At 55.3% G+C, this 16,853-nt stretch overlaps 1 protein-coding gene across 1 annotated transcript; it reads right to left on the bottom strand.

The window, feature by feature from the left end:
* Positions 1–2,102: 2,102 nt before the first annotated feature.
* LOC142365718 (uncharacterized) lies at positions 2,103–13,706 on the bottom strand. The gene is made up of 6 exons (XM_075446788.1): positions 13,697–13,706; positions 12,903–13,499; positions 12,171–12,290; positions 11,886–12,051; positions 3,180–3,504; positions 2,103–2,395 (listed from the first exon to the last, which is right to left on the bottom strand). Exons 1-4 carry the CDS (start codon positions 13,704–13,706, stop codon positions 12,005–12,007), a joined length of 774 nt encoding a protein of 257 aa, XP_075302903.1. The 3' UTR covers positions 2,103–2,395; positions 3,180–3,504; positions 11,886–12,004.
* Positions 13,707–16,853: the final 3,147 nt, after the last annotated feature.

Genomic DNA, 16,853 nt, shown 5'->3' with positions numbered 1-16,853 from the left:
CCAAGCAGGGTCACCCACAGCAGGCTGCACAGCACCGCGTCCAGGCAGGTCTTGAATATCTCCAGAGAAGGAGACTCCACAACCTCCCTGGGCAGCCTGGGCCAGGGCTCCATCACCCTCAGAGGGAAGAAGTTCTTCCTCGGGTTCAGCTGGAGCTTCGTCTGCTTCAGTTTGTGCCCATTGCCCCATGTCCTGTCGCTGGGCACCACTGGAAAGAGCTTGGCCCCATCCTCCTGACACCCATCCTGCAGATACTTGTAGGCATTTCTAAGGTCCCCTCTCAGCCTTCTCTTCTCCAGGCTGAACAAGCCCAGCTCCCTCAACCTCTCCTCGTAGGAGAGATGCTCCAGTCCCCTCCTCATCCTCGCAGCCCTCCGCTGGATTCTCTCCAGTAGCTCTTCATCTTTCTTGAACTGGGGAGCCCAGCACTGGACACAGTACTCCAGATGAGGCCTCACCAGGGCAGTGTAGAGGGGAAGGAGAACCTCCCTCACCCTGCTGCCCACACTCCTCTTGATGCACCCCAGGATCCCATTGGCTTTCTTGGCAGCCAGGGCACACTGCTGGCTCATGGTTAACCTGTTGTCCACCAGCACACCTAGGTCCCTCTCCACAGAGCTGCTCTCCAGCAGGTCCACCCCAAGCCTGTACTGGTGCATGAGGTTGTTCCTCCCCAGGTGCAGGACCCTGCACTTGCCTTTGTTGAACCTCATCAGGTTCCTCTCTGCCCAACTTTCCAGCCTGTCCAGGTCTTGCTGGATGGCAGCACAGCCTTCTGGTGTATCCACCACACCTCCCAGTTTGGTGTCGTCAGCAAACTTGCTGAGGGTACGCTCTAACTCTTCATCCAGGTCATTGATGAAGAAGTTAAACAAGACTGGGCCCAGTACTGACCCCTGGGGGACACCACTAGTTACCAGCCTCCAACTAGACTCAGCGCCGCTGATGACAACCCTGTGAGTTCTGCCATTCAGCCAGTTCTCTAACCACTTCGAAGACGGGGTGAAACGCTCCCTGGCCTTGCTGCCCTGGGGAGTCAGCGGGTACCCGGGTGACCGCGCTGCTCCAGCAGTGCCCGCCACCAGACCCGGGCCAGGCCCACCCTGCTCGCAGCGCCGGGCACGACCCCCCGCGTTCCCACTGAGCGCTTCTGGGCGCGTGCTTACAGAAAACACCGCCCGTCTGCTCCGCTCCACGAAATCCCGCAGAGCAGGGAGGCGGGGGGCTCGGGGCCGCACTCTGTGGGGTGACGCGGACTGCAGCCCGCGGGCCGCTGGCATTACCTGTCACCGGTGAAGAGGCCACTGCTGCACTGATTCACATGGACTTCAAAAGAAAGGATTAGAAAGATTTATCAGCACTGAAGTTGCATTCTTGCCTGGAACAAGGACTTCTTTTGATAAAGAATAATTTTTTTATGTCTAAAAGCTGGAAATTTAGAAAGCCTTTTGAAATGCGTTGGCATTATCCAAATAATCAGTAAACTGAGATGTTAATAAATGTGACTTACTGAGAAAATGGGAAAAAATAAGCCACATACAAGGCTGGACCTCTAGCAAAGGTAAAAAGGGGCTGTTCTTTACACTCCCGTAACTTAGTTCCTGCAGAAAGCAACTTCAAGGTTTTTGGCTTTCAACCTGCAAAAATAGGAGCCTGTGCACCAAGGAGCAGCCTGCGAAAACGCCGGAGACGCCGTAGGTGCCGCATCCTTTACAGCAGGGGCTGTCACTTGCGCTAATAATGACGCTACAGGCGGACTTCGCTGCCCCCATTTTACAAACAGGAAAACTGAAGAGCAGCTACATCTGCTTGGCAGCTGTGTCGGCCTGAGGTAGGCACAGCAATCCCAGTTTCCATGTTTATTTTTAGCCAGATGAGATGGAATCAATACGAAAAGCCCGGCGAAATAAATATGGGGACGAGGCCGTCACTGCGATGGCGAGGAACCCGAAGCGCTCTGTGCTGAAGATCATCTCCGCGCGATATTAATGACTACGGATGGTGGGGAAAAATGTTCAGCACTGGAAAAAAAGAAAAAGAAAACTTCAGATGCGCCTCACTGGGAGACTAGAAAGGACACAGCTTCAAGTAATGATTATTTTTATTTAGGAAAACATTATGCAAGGGACTCCTTCCAAGGAAAGCAATCTGGGTTGTGTCTGGGCTGAGTACACAATGTCATCCTGTTGCAAAAAAAGCAACGCTCGTACCGGGATGTGCAAACAGGAGTGCCATGTGTGAGACACATGCAGCGGTCCCCCGCGCCGGGCAGCGGTGCGAAGGTCCCAGCTGGGGAACTGCCTCTGGCCTGGGCACGGCACCCGGAGGAAGCTGGGGACTGACTGGAGACGGTCCCAGGAGAGCAGCAAGGACGAGCGGGGCCAAAAAAAATGACCTAAGAGGAAAGATGGAAAGAGTCGGGCTTGTTTAGTCTGGGGAAGAGATGGGTGAAGGAAGGCGTGCAAAAGATGTGCAAACACGTTAGAGGCTGCTGCAGAGAGGAAGGTGATGGGCTCCTCTCACAAACACAGGGTAAGGTCATGTCTACACTGGCCAACCCACCGTCACCAGGGAACACCTCCAGCTCCCGGTCTCGAAGCTTTCCTGCACAGCCCCGCGCTCTGCAAGGCAATGCCGACCACACCACCCACCTCCAACGCCTCCTCCAGCCAGGATGGCTGCAGGGAGAAGCACCCGCGCAAGGCCACACCACCCACCTCCAACCCCTCCTCCAGGCGGGATGGCTGCGGGGAGAAGAACCTGCGCAAGACCACACCACCCACCTCCAACCCCTTCTCCAGCCGGGATGGCTGCGTGGAGAAGCACCCGTGCAAGACCACACCACCCACCTCCAACCCCTCCTCCAGCCGGGATGACTGCGTGGAGAAGCACCCGTGCAAGACCACACCACCCACCTCCAACCCCTTCTCCAGCCGGGATGGCTGCGGGGAGAAGCACCCGCGCAAGACCACACCACCCACCTTCAACCCCTCCTCCAGCCGGGATGACTGCGTGGAGAAGCACCCGTGCAAGACCACACCACCCACCTCCAACCCCTCCTCCAGCCGGGATGGCTGCAAGGAGAAGCACCCGCGCAAGACCACACCACCCACCTCCAACCCCTTCTCCAGCCGGGATGGCTGCGGGGAGAAGCACCCACGCAAGACCACACCACCCACCTCCAACCCCTTTTCCAGCCAGGATGGCTGCGGGGAGAAGCACCCATGGGAAGCCGCTCTCCAGGAAAGCTGCAGCCCTGGTACACCTCTCCATGGCATTTTCTCAGGGGTTCGCTGCTGTGATGGCCTATACAGCACCGTGATGGGAAAAAGTGGTGTTCAGGTGGACATCACCCCTTCCATTCATCTCAAGCGAGGAAGAGAAACTGCTGCAGATAAGGGGACTTTTCTGTTCAGCAGGCGTCTGTGCTCGTCTTGCCCGCAGTGATATCCGCGTGCTGTTTGTAAGCAGCCTTGAGATCCGTTGACATGTAGGTTCGTATCACTGCCAAGCCAAAATCAGAGATACTGCAAATTAATGGAAATGGATCTGTCATCCAAAAAGGAACACAGTTACCTATTTTCTTTCCCGTTGTTGTACCCCCACGACAGAGCAAGGGAGTTGGCAGAGCACGTTGAGCTGCAGTTCGGCGCGGAGGTGGCTAATGTCCCCTTCATGCTTCTCCAGCCGCCTGGGAGAGCCGGGGGCCGGCCGGAGGGAATCAAAGCCTTCACGGGAATGGGCCACAGGGAGAGGAGAGCCGCACACGGCTACGCCGGAAAACCGCTCGCGCCGTCGGCGGCCCCGCTTCCTCCCAGCCAAGTCTTCTGGGGGTTGGCACCGTCAAACCGGGCGCTCGGAGGAGACCGGGAGCCACAGACACGTGAGCGAGCAAGGACTGCTCCTTGCTGCAAGCCAAAAGTCTCCCTCACTGCAAGGATGCAGCAAGGGGTTTGCAAGACCAGTTTTCATTAGGGTTTACATTGCAATTTCGCCTAATTAGCCTCCAATAATTAATGCTGTGAGCGTAACAGAGATGTAATCAGACAAAATGCTGGTAAGTGAACCCCATGGAAGCCATGCATCTTTTGATAGTAATGATTATGTGCTTTTTTATTATTAAAGATCCCATTAGAAAGAATTTATGATTTTTCCCCTTTGTGAGAGAAATAATAAACATTACATCAGATGCTCTTATTTTTGGTATTGAGCAACCGAGTATATGTAATTAGCCACAGTTAAAAAGAAATTTTGCCTGAATGACTTTTGGGGAACATTACATCCAAATTACAAGCCTGTAGATTTTTTTCATGTGAAAATACACTATCAATAAATAACTCAAACACAGTTTCTCCGAAAAAACATTTCGATCCTGAGGAAAACATGCAGGAAAGGAAAACGACGGAACGGTGGGCCCGAAAACCCACCGGAGAGAGGACTGTGCCAGCTGGGCCTGGTTCAGCGCTGGTGCTTGACCCTTGGTCTGCAGCTTCCACTGCAAGCAACTCGGGCAGAGCAGGCAGCAGCCAGGAGCGCAGACTCCGTCCAGACAAAAATAGCAAATTTGAACGGGACAGAAGCCGTTTCAGCCCGGCAGGACCGTGCTTTTCCAGCTGAAGGTGCGTGCTCATACCTGCCACGGGTGCCATTTCCGCAGCTGCACTTGGAAGTGCTTTTAATGGAAAGCCATTACAGGAGGAAGTAATTTGGAGATCATTCACATGCTAGGAAATTTTGTTTCAGTAGAGATTTAATGCAAATTTCAGTCAGCCTCCACACTGAAGTCTTTGCTTGTTGAGCGTTGATAAATTTAAATGGCGCTTGCCTCAAGTGAAAAGATCTGAGTCTTCTACTGTAGCATTCGCTGCGGATCTTAAAAACAATGCATGCACAACTTACATTTAATGCCTGAATTCATTTTTTTATTTCAAAAACACAGACACTTTCTAAAGTGCCATGCAGCCATGAATTTGGCAGACCGCTTCGTTCCATGTACAGTCAGGATGTAGCAGGGAGCCTTTTCCATTTTGAATCAAATGGAATTTGTGATTTGCATGCACCTTTTGAGTCAAAATCAAACATTTGCCCTGGCTTGGCCCTAGTTTAATTAAAATGATGAGAATGTGTGATATGCTTTTGGTCTAAGGCAAAAAGGATGCACAGCACTGAAATTTGGAACAAACATAAAAAAAATTGAGAAATGCATGGCTGGAAGTGATAAGAAATGCCAAGACTATGTATTACATGGGATCACGGGATGAAAATAGAAAATATCCTAAAAAAATTCTGGCGTACTGTGAAACCGTTGTCGGAAGGTTTGGATAGGATTACATGCTTTATGGATAATGTCCCTGTAACTAGCGCTGTCGAGGTTTGTAATCGTTTCTGTGGTCTTTCCGCAGAGCTGATGGGGATGCTCGTCTGTGCGAGCAGATTTTCCCCTCTCCGTTTGGTCTAAGGGACAGAGATGGGGACTTTATCTTGGACTTGGGCTGGAGGAGCTGGTGGCTGTCTTAACATTTGCATAGATATATTAGTGTATATACATGCATTTCTTTATGTGGTAGGGGGCACGTCTCTCGTGCTTGTAAGCTTTAGAGAACTATTGCTTATTTTTAGTGAGTGACATCCATTCCACAGAATCACAGAATCACAGAATAGTCAGGGTTGGAAGGGACCTCTGTGGGTCACCCAGTCCAACCCCCTGCCCAAGCAGGGTCACCCAGAGCAGGCAATCTGACCTAACTAAGCCATCCGAAAGCTGGTCTCTGGTTTAGCCCAGTCGCTTGGGCTGCTTTTGTAGCCATCAGCAAGCCCCGGGCTCCTCCACGGGACGCTTCACCCCACCGGCCCCGGACACGTGCCCGTGGCGGGGACACGGCGATGCTCTGCCCGCCGTGCTGCCACGCGCAGGCACAGACTGCCCCAAAGCGCCAGCGCTGCGGCAGCTCTTCAGCCGCTCGCGTGCGCGTGAAAGAAGGCAAAGTGAAGATACTAGAATGCTGATATCGGTTAAAAGGGTCATTTTTTACAACCGCCGTTGAAATTCAGTGTTGGCTGCACACAGCAATCTCATACGATAAAATTCCTTCCCATATTAATTTTCCCCTTTTATGAGGAAACCCACATTGGGTCTCCATCAACCCACCCCATTTCCTACAGCACCATGAGAGCCGACTTTATTTTAATTTGTAAATACTTTGATGTCTGTGGACTTGGCTCTTGTACAGTCCTAAACTACCAGCAGGAGGTAATAGTTTCCAGGACTTCACTTTACTTGATTTCCCACTATTCTTCAGGCTCCCTGATTTGCATTCATCTTAAGGGGGAAATACTCATTTTCAAGCTCAATTTTCTTCTGCTATTGGGCTTGCTGCTATTCCAGGAGTCACGCAAGGCTCCCTTCTTGCAAACCAACCCATACATATGGTTTGAGAAGAACGGGTGGAAATCTGAATGGAAGGGGCCAAGCAGCAAAACTCCAGATGATTTGGGAAGGGGAGAGAAGGAAGGAGATAGATCAGAAGCATGAGAGCTGGACTGGGAACGATTTGAAGAAACTGGTGAGGATTTGTCCCACTATCGCTCACCCTGCCCTTTGCGCAGCATCAGAAGGGAGAGGAAAGGGTAAGAAAGCTTCCATTTTTTTCCCTATATCTGCAGCAATTTTTCCAGGGGACCAGTTCTCTCGCCTCCCCCTGCAATATCCCAGGGTCTCACATGGAAACCCACCGGGCAGCCTGCCAGAACTGCTCCTCTCCTCCCATTTTGGTCTGCAGGAGCCACCAGGCTGCACTCCCCAGAAGCCACATAACGCACTGAGGTTAAATCCGAGCAATCAGCTAACGAGGTTAAACCCTGTGTGAGGATGAAGCCCAGCTCAGCCCCGGCTCTTGTCACTTACAGCAGAACGCCCAGGAACTAGAGGAGCAAGAGGAACTGGCGACTGAGAGGAGACGTTCCTGCCCCCGAGAGCATCTTCAACCAGGACAGCAGGGAAACCACGCAAAACAGCTGTGTATGATCGCCTCAGACCCCAAAACAGTGAGGCCAGTGCCCCCCATCAGTACCAAGCACCTTCTTAAAACCCTTAGTGGGTGCATCCACGAAAACATCAGGCAGCTTTGCTGTCATCCTGCTGTGCAAAGCTCTCGCAGCTTTCAGGGCCACCACGAGTGTCCCCTAAGGCGAGGTCATTCCAGCATCCTAGGGACGCCCGGTGCAAAAGCAGCCTTAATGCAGGCACAGCTTATGGCCACGCTGGGTCAGCTGGGGAGAGAGACACGCCTGCACATCCCCCCTCGGAGGAAGATGCCTTCTGCAGCCCCCAGGCTGCCCAGCGTACCCCGAAGGACCGAGCTCTTTGCACAGAGAAGAGACAGCCCCAGGACTCCCCGCGATTTTAGCAGCGCCATCCTGCTCCCCCTCCCTCGCACCGCGTTGGTTCGGTGCCCGGAACATCTGGTCACCCTACAGCCTTTTTTTAATCCAGCAGATACGTTTTCTCAGCACATTGCCGACTGCCAACAGATGAGCTGCAACCGCTGGCACTGGGGAGCCAGCGAGGCGTTCGCCTGCGCGGGGTCTCGGCAGGCAGCCCCCATCCCACGCCGGCACTCCGGGTGCTCTGCCCATCCCCGCACGCTGAATTAAACCCACCCGCTTGGGCACCCTGGTTTCCACTCCAAACGCGAGATGTAGCCCCAGCTGAAGGGAAGGGGGTCTGTGCTATTCCGAGAACGGCGTGGGGTTCGGGGGGTTGCTGCGGGGGGGAGCAGCGGGGAGGCTGCGTGGCTGAGCGACGTGCCCGTGGCAGCGACCCTGCACCCCGCCAGAGCTGGGGGTGGGCACGGGGCTGGGTGCTGCCGCTGGCACCGCGGGGCAGAGAACCCCGCCACCGCGGGTGTGCAGCCCTGCGCTGCTTTGGACCTGACAGGGTCATTGCTGAACTTCTGACACAGAGAGAAATGTATTTTTAAGACTTTTACCTTTTGCTGTTTGTAGAAGGAAGGAAGTCTTCTCCTTTAGAAACCCCCAGCAGCGATGGAGCGGTACTTCGCAAGGTGACCTCTCCAAGGCGTGCGCACTCCCAGGGGCTGAAAACTGCTGACTAAACCCAACCCAAGCAGCTCAGGGTGGGAAAGGAGTGCTGGCTGCTGCTTTGCCGAGGCACAAACGCGGGAGGATGCGCAGAAGTCCTCCAGCACCCTCAGAACCTCCAACAGAGCCCATGGAGAACCCCCGTGAAGCAGCCAATGCCTCTGCCGAAGATCGGCTGAGCCTACGGCCCACGCGCGAGGGTCCTCAGGGCGCCACGGGCAGCTCTGGAGAGCCCCCGCGCTAGTGACAGAGCGGGGGGCGCGGGGACGCCCCGGAGCCATTCCCTCTCCTGCAGCGTGCAGTTCGGGGAAGGAATTTGGATCGTGACAGCTTTCTGCTGGCAGGGTGGCCGTGCCCGGCCTCGCCACCAAGCACTTCTCGCTGGAGGGGTGCGGGGTGCGCTCCCCCAGCTCTTCGGGTCAGCGTTGACCAGGTCAGAGCCCACAGCCGGCTCGGCCCGGGGGTCCCCTGGCACCTGCCCCCCCGAAAGCCTCGCTGCGCGCCGTCAGGCTTCAGCACGCGCTGCCGTCACCTGGCTCTTTCTCCCTCGTGTGTGTTCCCATACAAATCCACTTAAAATGTTGCTGCAGTGTCAAAAGGGACCCTTAGGATCACCAGATTTCAGAGGTCTGACTTGAAATAAATAAATTAATTAATTAATTAATAAAACCACCCGAGGACCTCAGCGCACCCAGCCAAGCAAAATGGGTTAGAGCTGAGGCTAACGATAAATCCAGCCTCTGGCACAGCCCCACCGCTGCTGCTGGCAGTGGCTGCGGGGTGTGAGAACCCAGCGAGGAGCACCCCAGTGCCCTCCGCCACGCCGGGGCCGCGCGGCCCCGGGTCTCCGGGGGGAAGGAGAGGTGCCCGGTCACCGAGAAGCGAGGGGAGAAGCCCAGCCCAGCGCCGCACTGTTTGGGTCGGCAGCACGCTAATATTAGTACCAATCGTAACATTTTTAAAAAGTGTAACAAAATAAGCGAATGTTTATTTCCCAACCTTACCTCAGTCATAACAGAAGCATCTCAAGATGTTCTCCAAAGTATTACAAACCACAGCGTGGGCTATCAATCTGTCAACCAACAGCACAAGCTCTGGTGTTTTCAAGGGATATTTGAAATCCTAACCCCGTCAGAAAACGAAGCCGGGCAGTAACGCCCCGCTCTCCGCTTCCCCAGCAGTGGGAAAAGGCTGCCGGAGCCGCGCTCCTCGCTCCTCAGCAAAGCACGGAACGCAAAGCACCGAGCATTAAGCCCTTCTGTTTTACACCGCACGCTGATCTGGAAGCAAATATTTTTCCAACAACATCACCAAATTGAAAGCGTTTCGCAAATCTGAAACCTTCTCACAATATCGTTTCGGGGGGGGGGGAAGCAAAAACGCTGCCTGAGCGCGCGTCGATCTGGCAGCGACAGAAGCCGCCGCTGACAATTCAGCTGGAAAGCGCTAACCCACCACGCCAACCCGCACGCCCGGGCAGGCTGCGGGCGGGCGCCGAGCCCCCGGCGCTGGGCCGGGGTGGGCCAGCCAAGCCCCGGCACCAGACACGCGGGCTGGCCGCGCAGGAGCCACCAGCCACCCGTCCCATCCAATGGCCCCATCCTGTCCTGTCCCATCCCACGGCCCCATCCTGTCCCATCCCATCCCAACCTGTCCCATCTCACAGCCCCATCCCGTCCCATCCCAACCTATCCCATCTCACGGCCCCATTCCATCCCATCTCCCTGTCCCGTCCTGTCCCATTGCCCCGTCCCTTCCCAAACTGTCCCATCCCACGGCCCTGTCCCATCCCATCGCCCCGTCCCATCCCATGGCCCCATCTCGTCCCATCCCATTCCATCCCATGGCCCTGTCCCGTCCCATCACCCCATCCCCTCCCGAACTGTCCCATCCCACAGCCCTGTCCCATCCCATCACCCCGTCCCATCTCACGGCCCCATCCTGTCCCGTCCCATCCCGACCTGTCCCATCTCACAGCCCCATCCCATCGCCCTGTCCCTTCTCGAATCGTCCCATCCCACGGCCCTGTCCCATCCCATCACCCCGTCACATCTCATGGCCCCATCCCATCCTGTCCCATCCCACAGCCCCATCCTATCCTGTCTCTTCCCAACCTGTCCCATCCCACAGCCTCATCCCATCCCATTGCCCTGTCCTGTCCCATCCCACAGCCCTGTCCCATCCCATGGCCTCATCCCATCCTGTCCCATCCCGTCCCATCGCCCCATCCCATCCCATGGCCCCATCCCATCCTGTCCCATCCCGTCCCATCGCCCCATCCCATCCCATGGCCCCATCCCATCCTGTCCCATCCCGTCCCATCCCATAGCCCCATTCCGTCCCATCCCATAGCCTCGTCCCATCATGTCCCTTCCCGACCTGCCCCATCCCACGGCCCCATCCCATCCATGGCCCCATCCCGGCACAGGGCCCCTCACCCAGCTTTTTTGGGGTGAAACCCAGAAAAGCGGCGTCTCATCCAGCTGTGTCCCCCTCTGCCAAGCCCCCCGCCCTTCGCTCCAGCAGGAGCGATGCCCTGGCACCGCGAGGGCGGCCGGCACTCGCTGCTCACCGCGTCGCGGCTTTATGAGAACGTTTTTCCGAATGGGCACAGAGCGCTACAACTGCAAACACAAAAACCAGAGGCAAAGCCATCGCAGAAAACAGAGAATGACAAGAGTCAGAGGCACAATCCCGTCGCAACCGTGCGACGCCGCAGCGCGGATACAGCGCCTGCGTCGGTGGTGCCCACCCGCCGAGCATCCCCGCTGCGGGCTGGCACCCCCGGGCACCACCGCACCTCCCAAAATGGGCACCGGGCAGCGGGTCCCGGCCAGCCGGGCAGGGTGGCCACAGGGTGCTCTGCAGTCCAGCTGGGGAAGAGCCCTCCCCTCCATGCCACTCGCCTGGGGCGAGCTGGGACCGCAGCCCCGCCGTGGGCACTGTGAGAGATAGATCGTCTCGCAGCAGACACAGGGACGGAGCAGCAAGAAGAAAGGCAGAAAGCAGCAGGTTCTGCCTTGCCAACCCAGCAAGGCAGGCTGGTTCTTTTTTTAGCTGCTTTGTGGCTGAAGGAACTTCCAAGAAAAGCAGGAAGAAAAAAAAAAAAAAAGGCCAACATTTTGATGGAGATTAGCAGAAAGAGAGAATCGTTGAAGGGCCAAGGATGGAGCCTCGAAGGACTGTGACATGTTGGCGGGCAGGGTTTAAATCTAAACCCAGATGATTCTACGATTCACAGCTAATAATAAAAATTATTTAAAAAAATAAAGAAAGAAAAAAGCTTCATACTGCAGAAATACAGAGCCAGACACCCTCAGGAGCAGGAACCGTGCCCGCATCCCGAAGCCCCGCCGTGTGCGGTCACAGGGTGCTGGGGCCAGAGCTGGACCCGGAGCCTCACCCGGGGGGCTGCGCCCGCCCGCCCAGGCCCTCCGCGGAGGGGAGCAGCGGCCCTCCGAGGCGGGAACGAAATATATGACAGATGGTTGGAAAAAAAAAAAAAAAGCAATTATCAAAGGGGAAGATTTTGGAACATATCCTTTGAAATAAAAATTTGTTTAGCATTTCTAGCAGCTGAAATAATTTTCAGAACATCTGATGAGAGATTTAAGTGCTTCATTTCCTCCTCTCACTCGCCAAGCCATCCGTTTGAAGACTGTCTGTGGCACATCTCATTCTCTGTTTTATTGGTATTTCTCATTGGGTAACGGTATTTTCTCTGCTATTGGTATTTTTCATTGGATAATGGTAGAATTAGAGATCAATGGAAGAGAGGTACGAACCACAACATTCCCGTCCGTTTGAATGTGCGGGTGCTTCTGAAACCCTCCGCGGCTTTGCGGAAGATGGAAGAAACGTCTTCTGTGGTTCTTTAAATACAGCTACATGAAAGTACGTCTTATTACATCTCGCCTTTCTTCCCCACTTCTCTCTGTTCTTCTGTTCTCCCTCCACAAAAAAAAAAAAAAAAAAGAAAAAAAAAAGAAAGAAAAGGGAATTAGCCATCTACCTTGTCCGTTATCCATAGGAAGTGCCAGATCGCTGGAAAAATTAATAATATCATGTACCTGAGGGCGAGGAGGTGCCCTTGTACCACAGGCTGCAGCCCGCTGCCCAGCGACGCGGTGGAACTCCCCCTCTGAGCTCTGAGATGTGATCTTCATTTAAAGCAACTGCCACTTCATTATCTGGATGCGAAGGACAAACCACAGTTAAAAATTTGCAATTTCTCTTTAGCCTGAGCATGTTAATTTTCAGTTTCAAACTTTCTGGCATTTTCCTGGCGGCTGCAAGCAGCTCCGGTTGGAGTCGGGGCCATACTGGTGTGTGAATGCCATTGCATTCACCAGAGCTGCCTGCAGCCACCACTCCAGGTGATCAACGGTCAGAGGGCAGTCCAATAAGCATTTTTGTGTTCAGAAGATGCTCCTTAAGAGCAGCAAGAATTTAATACGGAATGCTTGCTAAGTTTTTGAGGACTCAAGTGAAACAAAACAAGGTTTCTGCCCGCTGCACTCGCCCAACGCTGATTTTCAGCATTTTCTGAAACTCAGGACTAATGGCTAAAGTGTCCTGGTGTTCGACAACTGCTCCACAGCATTCCAGCCTGCACAAGGAATCCGGAGCGTAAAGAGTGAATGAAGAGCTTTACGGCCTCAAAGAGTTTCCAGCGAAGCAGACCTGGAGTCACGAAGCGTTCTTCCAGCCTACCCACGCAACCCAGCCATGGGCAAGAGCCAGCTCATCTGTCACAACTTCAGGACTCAGAGTACAAGCAATATTCATAATAAGATACTCACCAATAAAAACCCCGCAGCAGTAGTAGGCACTTTCCCCAAATTCAGGTTCAGTTGCTATGCAAACAACAGCACCCAAGCTCCAGACGAGGTCCCAGCTGCTGCGGATGTTCTGCCCGAAGACGGCGGCCACCTCCCCACGGGGCCCACCCACGGCGGGTGCTGCCCGCCGCGTGAATTGGGACGTGGTGTCGGCAGCGGGCTCCCCGGTTCTCCTGCGCCGTCCGCCTCCGCGCTGGGGATCTCTGGGAAGCGTCTGGAGATGCTTCACGTTCAATGGGATGAGTCTCGGAAAAGAGGATAACAAGGCCCTGAATGAGATTAAAGAACTTTGCTGCTTCTGGTGCGAATTTGGAGGAGAAATACACTCTAATCTCCCACCGAAGGGTGATTCAGCGCCTCTAAGTCTCTTAAGCCGCGTTCGCTCGGGCTCAGCCGCGAAGCCCCTCCAGCTCTGCAGCTCCTTCCCGCGGAGAGGCCGAGGGGAGGGAGGGTGCACCGGGGGCTCTGCGCTGGAGACCCCTGCCCGGCTGAGCACCCTGCGGCACGGCAGAGCTGCTGCACCCCTCCGCTGCTCAAGCCTCGGGGTGCTCGGGGCTGCTCACCGCTCCCGGCCCCCTCCCAGCGCCGCGGGTCCTTCCCGCCCGCAGCCCCGCACCGTGTCCAGGGAATCACCGCCCAAAAAGGGGGGCAAAGCTTGGGGACCACGCGCTGAACCGCCGTGAGCCGCGTGCTCCGACAGGGTCAGCTGCAAAGGCTGCTCTTTGTCTGGGAAAAGGAAGGATAACTGACCTTACAACTGCACATGACTCACGAGAGACGAAGAAGATGCATTTGGAATTCCCAGTGTGGTTATATCGAGGTCGAAGGACTTTTTTCTATTCAATCATTACTCTTGCAGCACAGAGCTGAGTAGAAAAAATCCCAAACGTCAACGGGTGGATCTCAGCACTGTGGAAACCAAAGGAGAGGCCGCGCAGATCAAAACTCACAGCTTATATTTTTTTTTTTTGAGAAATAGTGTACAGGAATCAGAAGGGGCCAAAGCGTGCGATGCCTGCCGGGGTTTGCTCTGGGAGCTGCTGCCGGTGGCTGCGGACCCCCTCGGGGCACGAGGAATCGGTCCTGCTCCTCGCGCTGACCCTCCGGAGGAAATCGCACCGAGTGCTCCTCGCTCCCGGCTACAGCACATGCGATAGGAATTCATCCCCCGGCATGAGAAAAACAGCTTTCCCGGCCGGGCGGGGGGTCAGGATGCGGGGGAGCCCGCAGGAAGCCCGCTCCCCGGCCGGCGGCAGGCGCAGCCCCGCGACGCCGGGGAAACGTGCGAGAGAGATGAAGCAAGCGCTTTCAGGGGAAAAGGGAGGAAACGGCGCGCTGGAGTCCGAGGGATGATTTAGCAACCGCTGAAACGCAGCCATGGCGAGGGGGGGCTGGGGGATGCTGCTCGTCCTCCCGCTCCCTTTCCCGGGCGGACGTGGCGAGGGGCACGCGGGCACATCACGGGAAGGGTCCTGCCACGGAAAAGGAAATCCTATTTTTTTTCCTCCCTGATTTCAGTTAGCTGAGAGTCAGTGCACAGGCAGCGAGGAGCTCCGCGGCCGCAGAATTCAACGCCCTTGCTCTGGCTGAAGGGCTCGCTCGGCATGGCCTGGCCGCAGAGCACGCGGTGCTCCCAGCCCCGCGAGCCACCGCAGCCCTCGCGATCCAGCATCCGCCCCGGGAAAAACTTCACACAGTCTCGGGGCAACCTCCCAGCTCTGGGACTCAGGTTTTTTTCTTTTGTTAGGACTCTGATGTAGGCAAATCTGTGGTTTCCTAGGACTGAGATAAACTAAAGATGATTTAGTCAAGGAGACTCGGTCCTGAAAGATGAGTGCCAAGGGGGGTCATGTCTGGGAGTGCACTAAATCTGTATGGATTGTGCTGTGCAGCTCCAGCGGGACCAGAACAGGCAGAAATGTGAATCACTCCAGGGGCAGGAGGTTCTCATTTAAGGTTTCCACGCCTGTCATCCTTCCCTTCCAATTTTTGATTTTATTTAAATTTTTTCCTGCCATAAAGACTGAAGTGACTGTCTTCATCTATTTCAATCATAGATTTTTCTGATTAGACCCCCAAGGAAAGCAGAAAGTGCACTGGGCATCTAAGAGTGACTCGCGGTTCCTTACCCTGCAGACGTGCGTGCTCGCAGACACGCTGTGGGAAACCAGCGTGGGCTGGAGAAACGCCTCTGCCCGCTGGCAGGAGCGTGCCCATCCTGCACAGGACCGCGCTGGGAAGTTTGAGGGTTCCGGCTCCAGCTCCGTTTTAACCCGACATCCCCGGCAAGTCTGAGGAGGAAAGGGCGTTTGGTGGGCAACGCAGCAGCTGCTGCAGACGCTGCATTTAGGAAACAAGGCGCTGGGCACCAAGCCTGGGCCTCGGTGGGCTGAGGCTGGAGGCACAAGGGGCCACACGGGCCGGTCCTGAGCGCCAAGGTGCAGCCAGGGCTCGCTTTCTTCCGTTGGGAGCTTCCCATCCACCCGAAACTCCCGAGAGGCTGTGAGCATCACCCAAAGAACCCTCCCCATTCCAATGAGCAGCTGCAGGGGATGGAGTGGGGCAACATCTCCTCAACAAGCTTTTAAACTCTTTTTTAAACACTTAGTACTGATTTCCCTATAATTTTGTTTGCCCATTTCTTATTTGTAGATACCAGGGAGGTCTCTGTTTCTCACCCCAGACAACGCCGGCCCCGGCAGAAGCCTTGACCCTCAGCACGTGGTGCCAGCACGGCCGCTGCTGCCACAGCGGTCAGAGGGGCTGCTCGTGGCACCATCCCATGGGAAACACGTCCAGCTTCAGACTCGGTATGACAGCAGAACATAGAATATAGAATAACATAAAATATTAACTGAAAAAAAAAGCATGCCTTTACTGGCAGTGGGGGACTGCCTCCTGGAAGCGGTCGTGGATGTGCTGTAACGCAGTACGGGGGGCACAGAACCGGGCACCCCCCCCCCGACAGCAGCAGGAGATATTAACTGCCCCACTTGGAGAAGTTTTACTGGTTTCTGGTGCCTGACTTGTCCGCAACACTCAGAGCTCTGAATTAAAAATGGAAGTGCTATTAAGCAGTACAGTTGCACATCAGCTTGTTGAATCTAAGATTTCCTTCGTCCCCACATCGTGCAGGACGGTGCGTTCCTCTTCCTCGAGTGTCAGAGGATTTTACGTGCCTTTGAGAGGAAGGGACACGAGGCACAGTGCTCTACCAGGCAAACAATGTGTGTTGCACCCTGTTCCTGAACATTCTCAGAGCCTGGGCTGGGCTACAGCAACCCCAGCGCAGCCCCTCCAGCCCGACCAGCCCGTAACACGCGGTTTAAAGCCCACCAGAGGAATTGCTGCAGACCCCTCGCTGGCGGTCCCACCAACACCCCTCCAACCACAGAGACCATGGAGAAGCATGGAGGTGGTGTGGGGGAAGCTCACCCTCTTGGGAGGTTTTCCCTCTTTTCATGTGTCCAAGGGGTTGACGCACGCGGCATCCCTGCCATGCGGCGCTTCGAGACCTGCCGACGGTGGAACGGGCATCCCTGCACTGCTTTGCCAAGAGCTTCCCGTTCGGACACGGCTACCAGCCCCGGTCTGCTGCTCCTGCAGCCTCCCCAGAGACAGCCGGAGCGGCCCCGGTGGGAAGCAGCCAGCGTGTCCACCCGGGACAACGTCGGCCAGCCCGAGCCAGCCATGCCCAGAAACAAGCGGCTTTGCCCGTGTAAGAGGAACCACTGGGCTGAAAACCAGGGCGCCCGGTGAGAAAGCTGAAAGCTGCTGCCTGGTGTGGGGCTTCCTATCTGCAAACAGGCTGAAAAATAAAAGGGTCTACGAAGAAAATTCGTTGAGCTGAGCCAATATCGGGAGAAGTGAGTCCAAGGAGATGAAGCATGTTTAATGTAATTACACATCCAC

This window comes from Opisthocomus hoazin, chromosome W, assembly GCF_030867145.1.
Source record: "Opisthocomus hoazin isolate bOpiHoa1 chromosome W, bOpiHoa1.hap1, whole genome shotgun sequence".
Classification (NCBI taxonomy): Eukaryota; Metazoa; Chordata; class Aves; order Opisthocomiformes; family Opisthocomidae; genus Opisthocomus; species Opisthocomus hoazin.
This window is presented reverse-complemented; position numbering and strand designations above follow the sequence as displayed.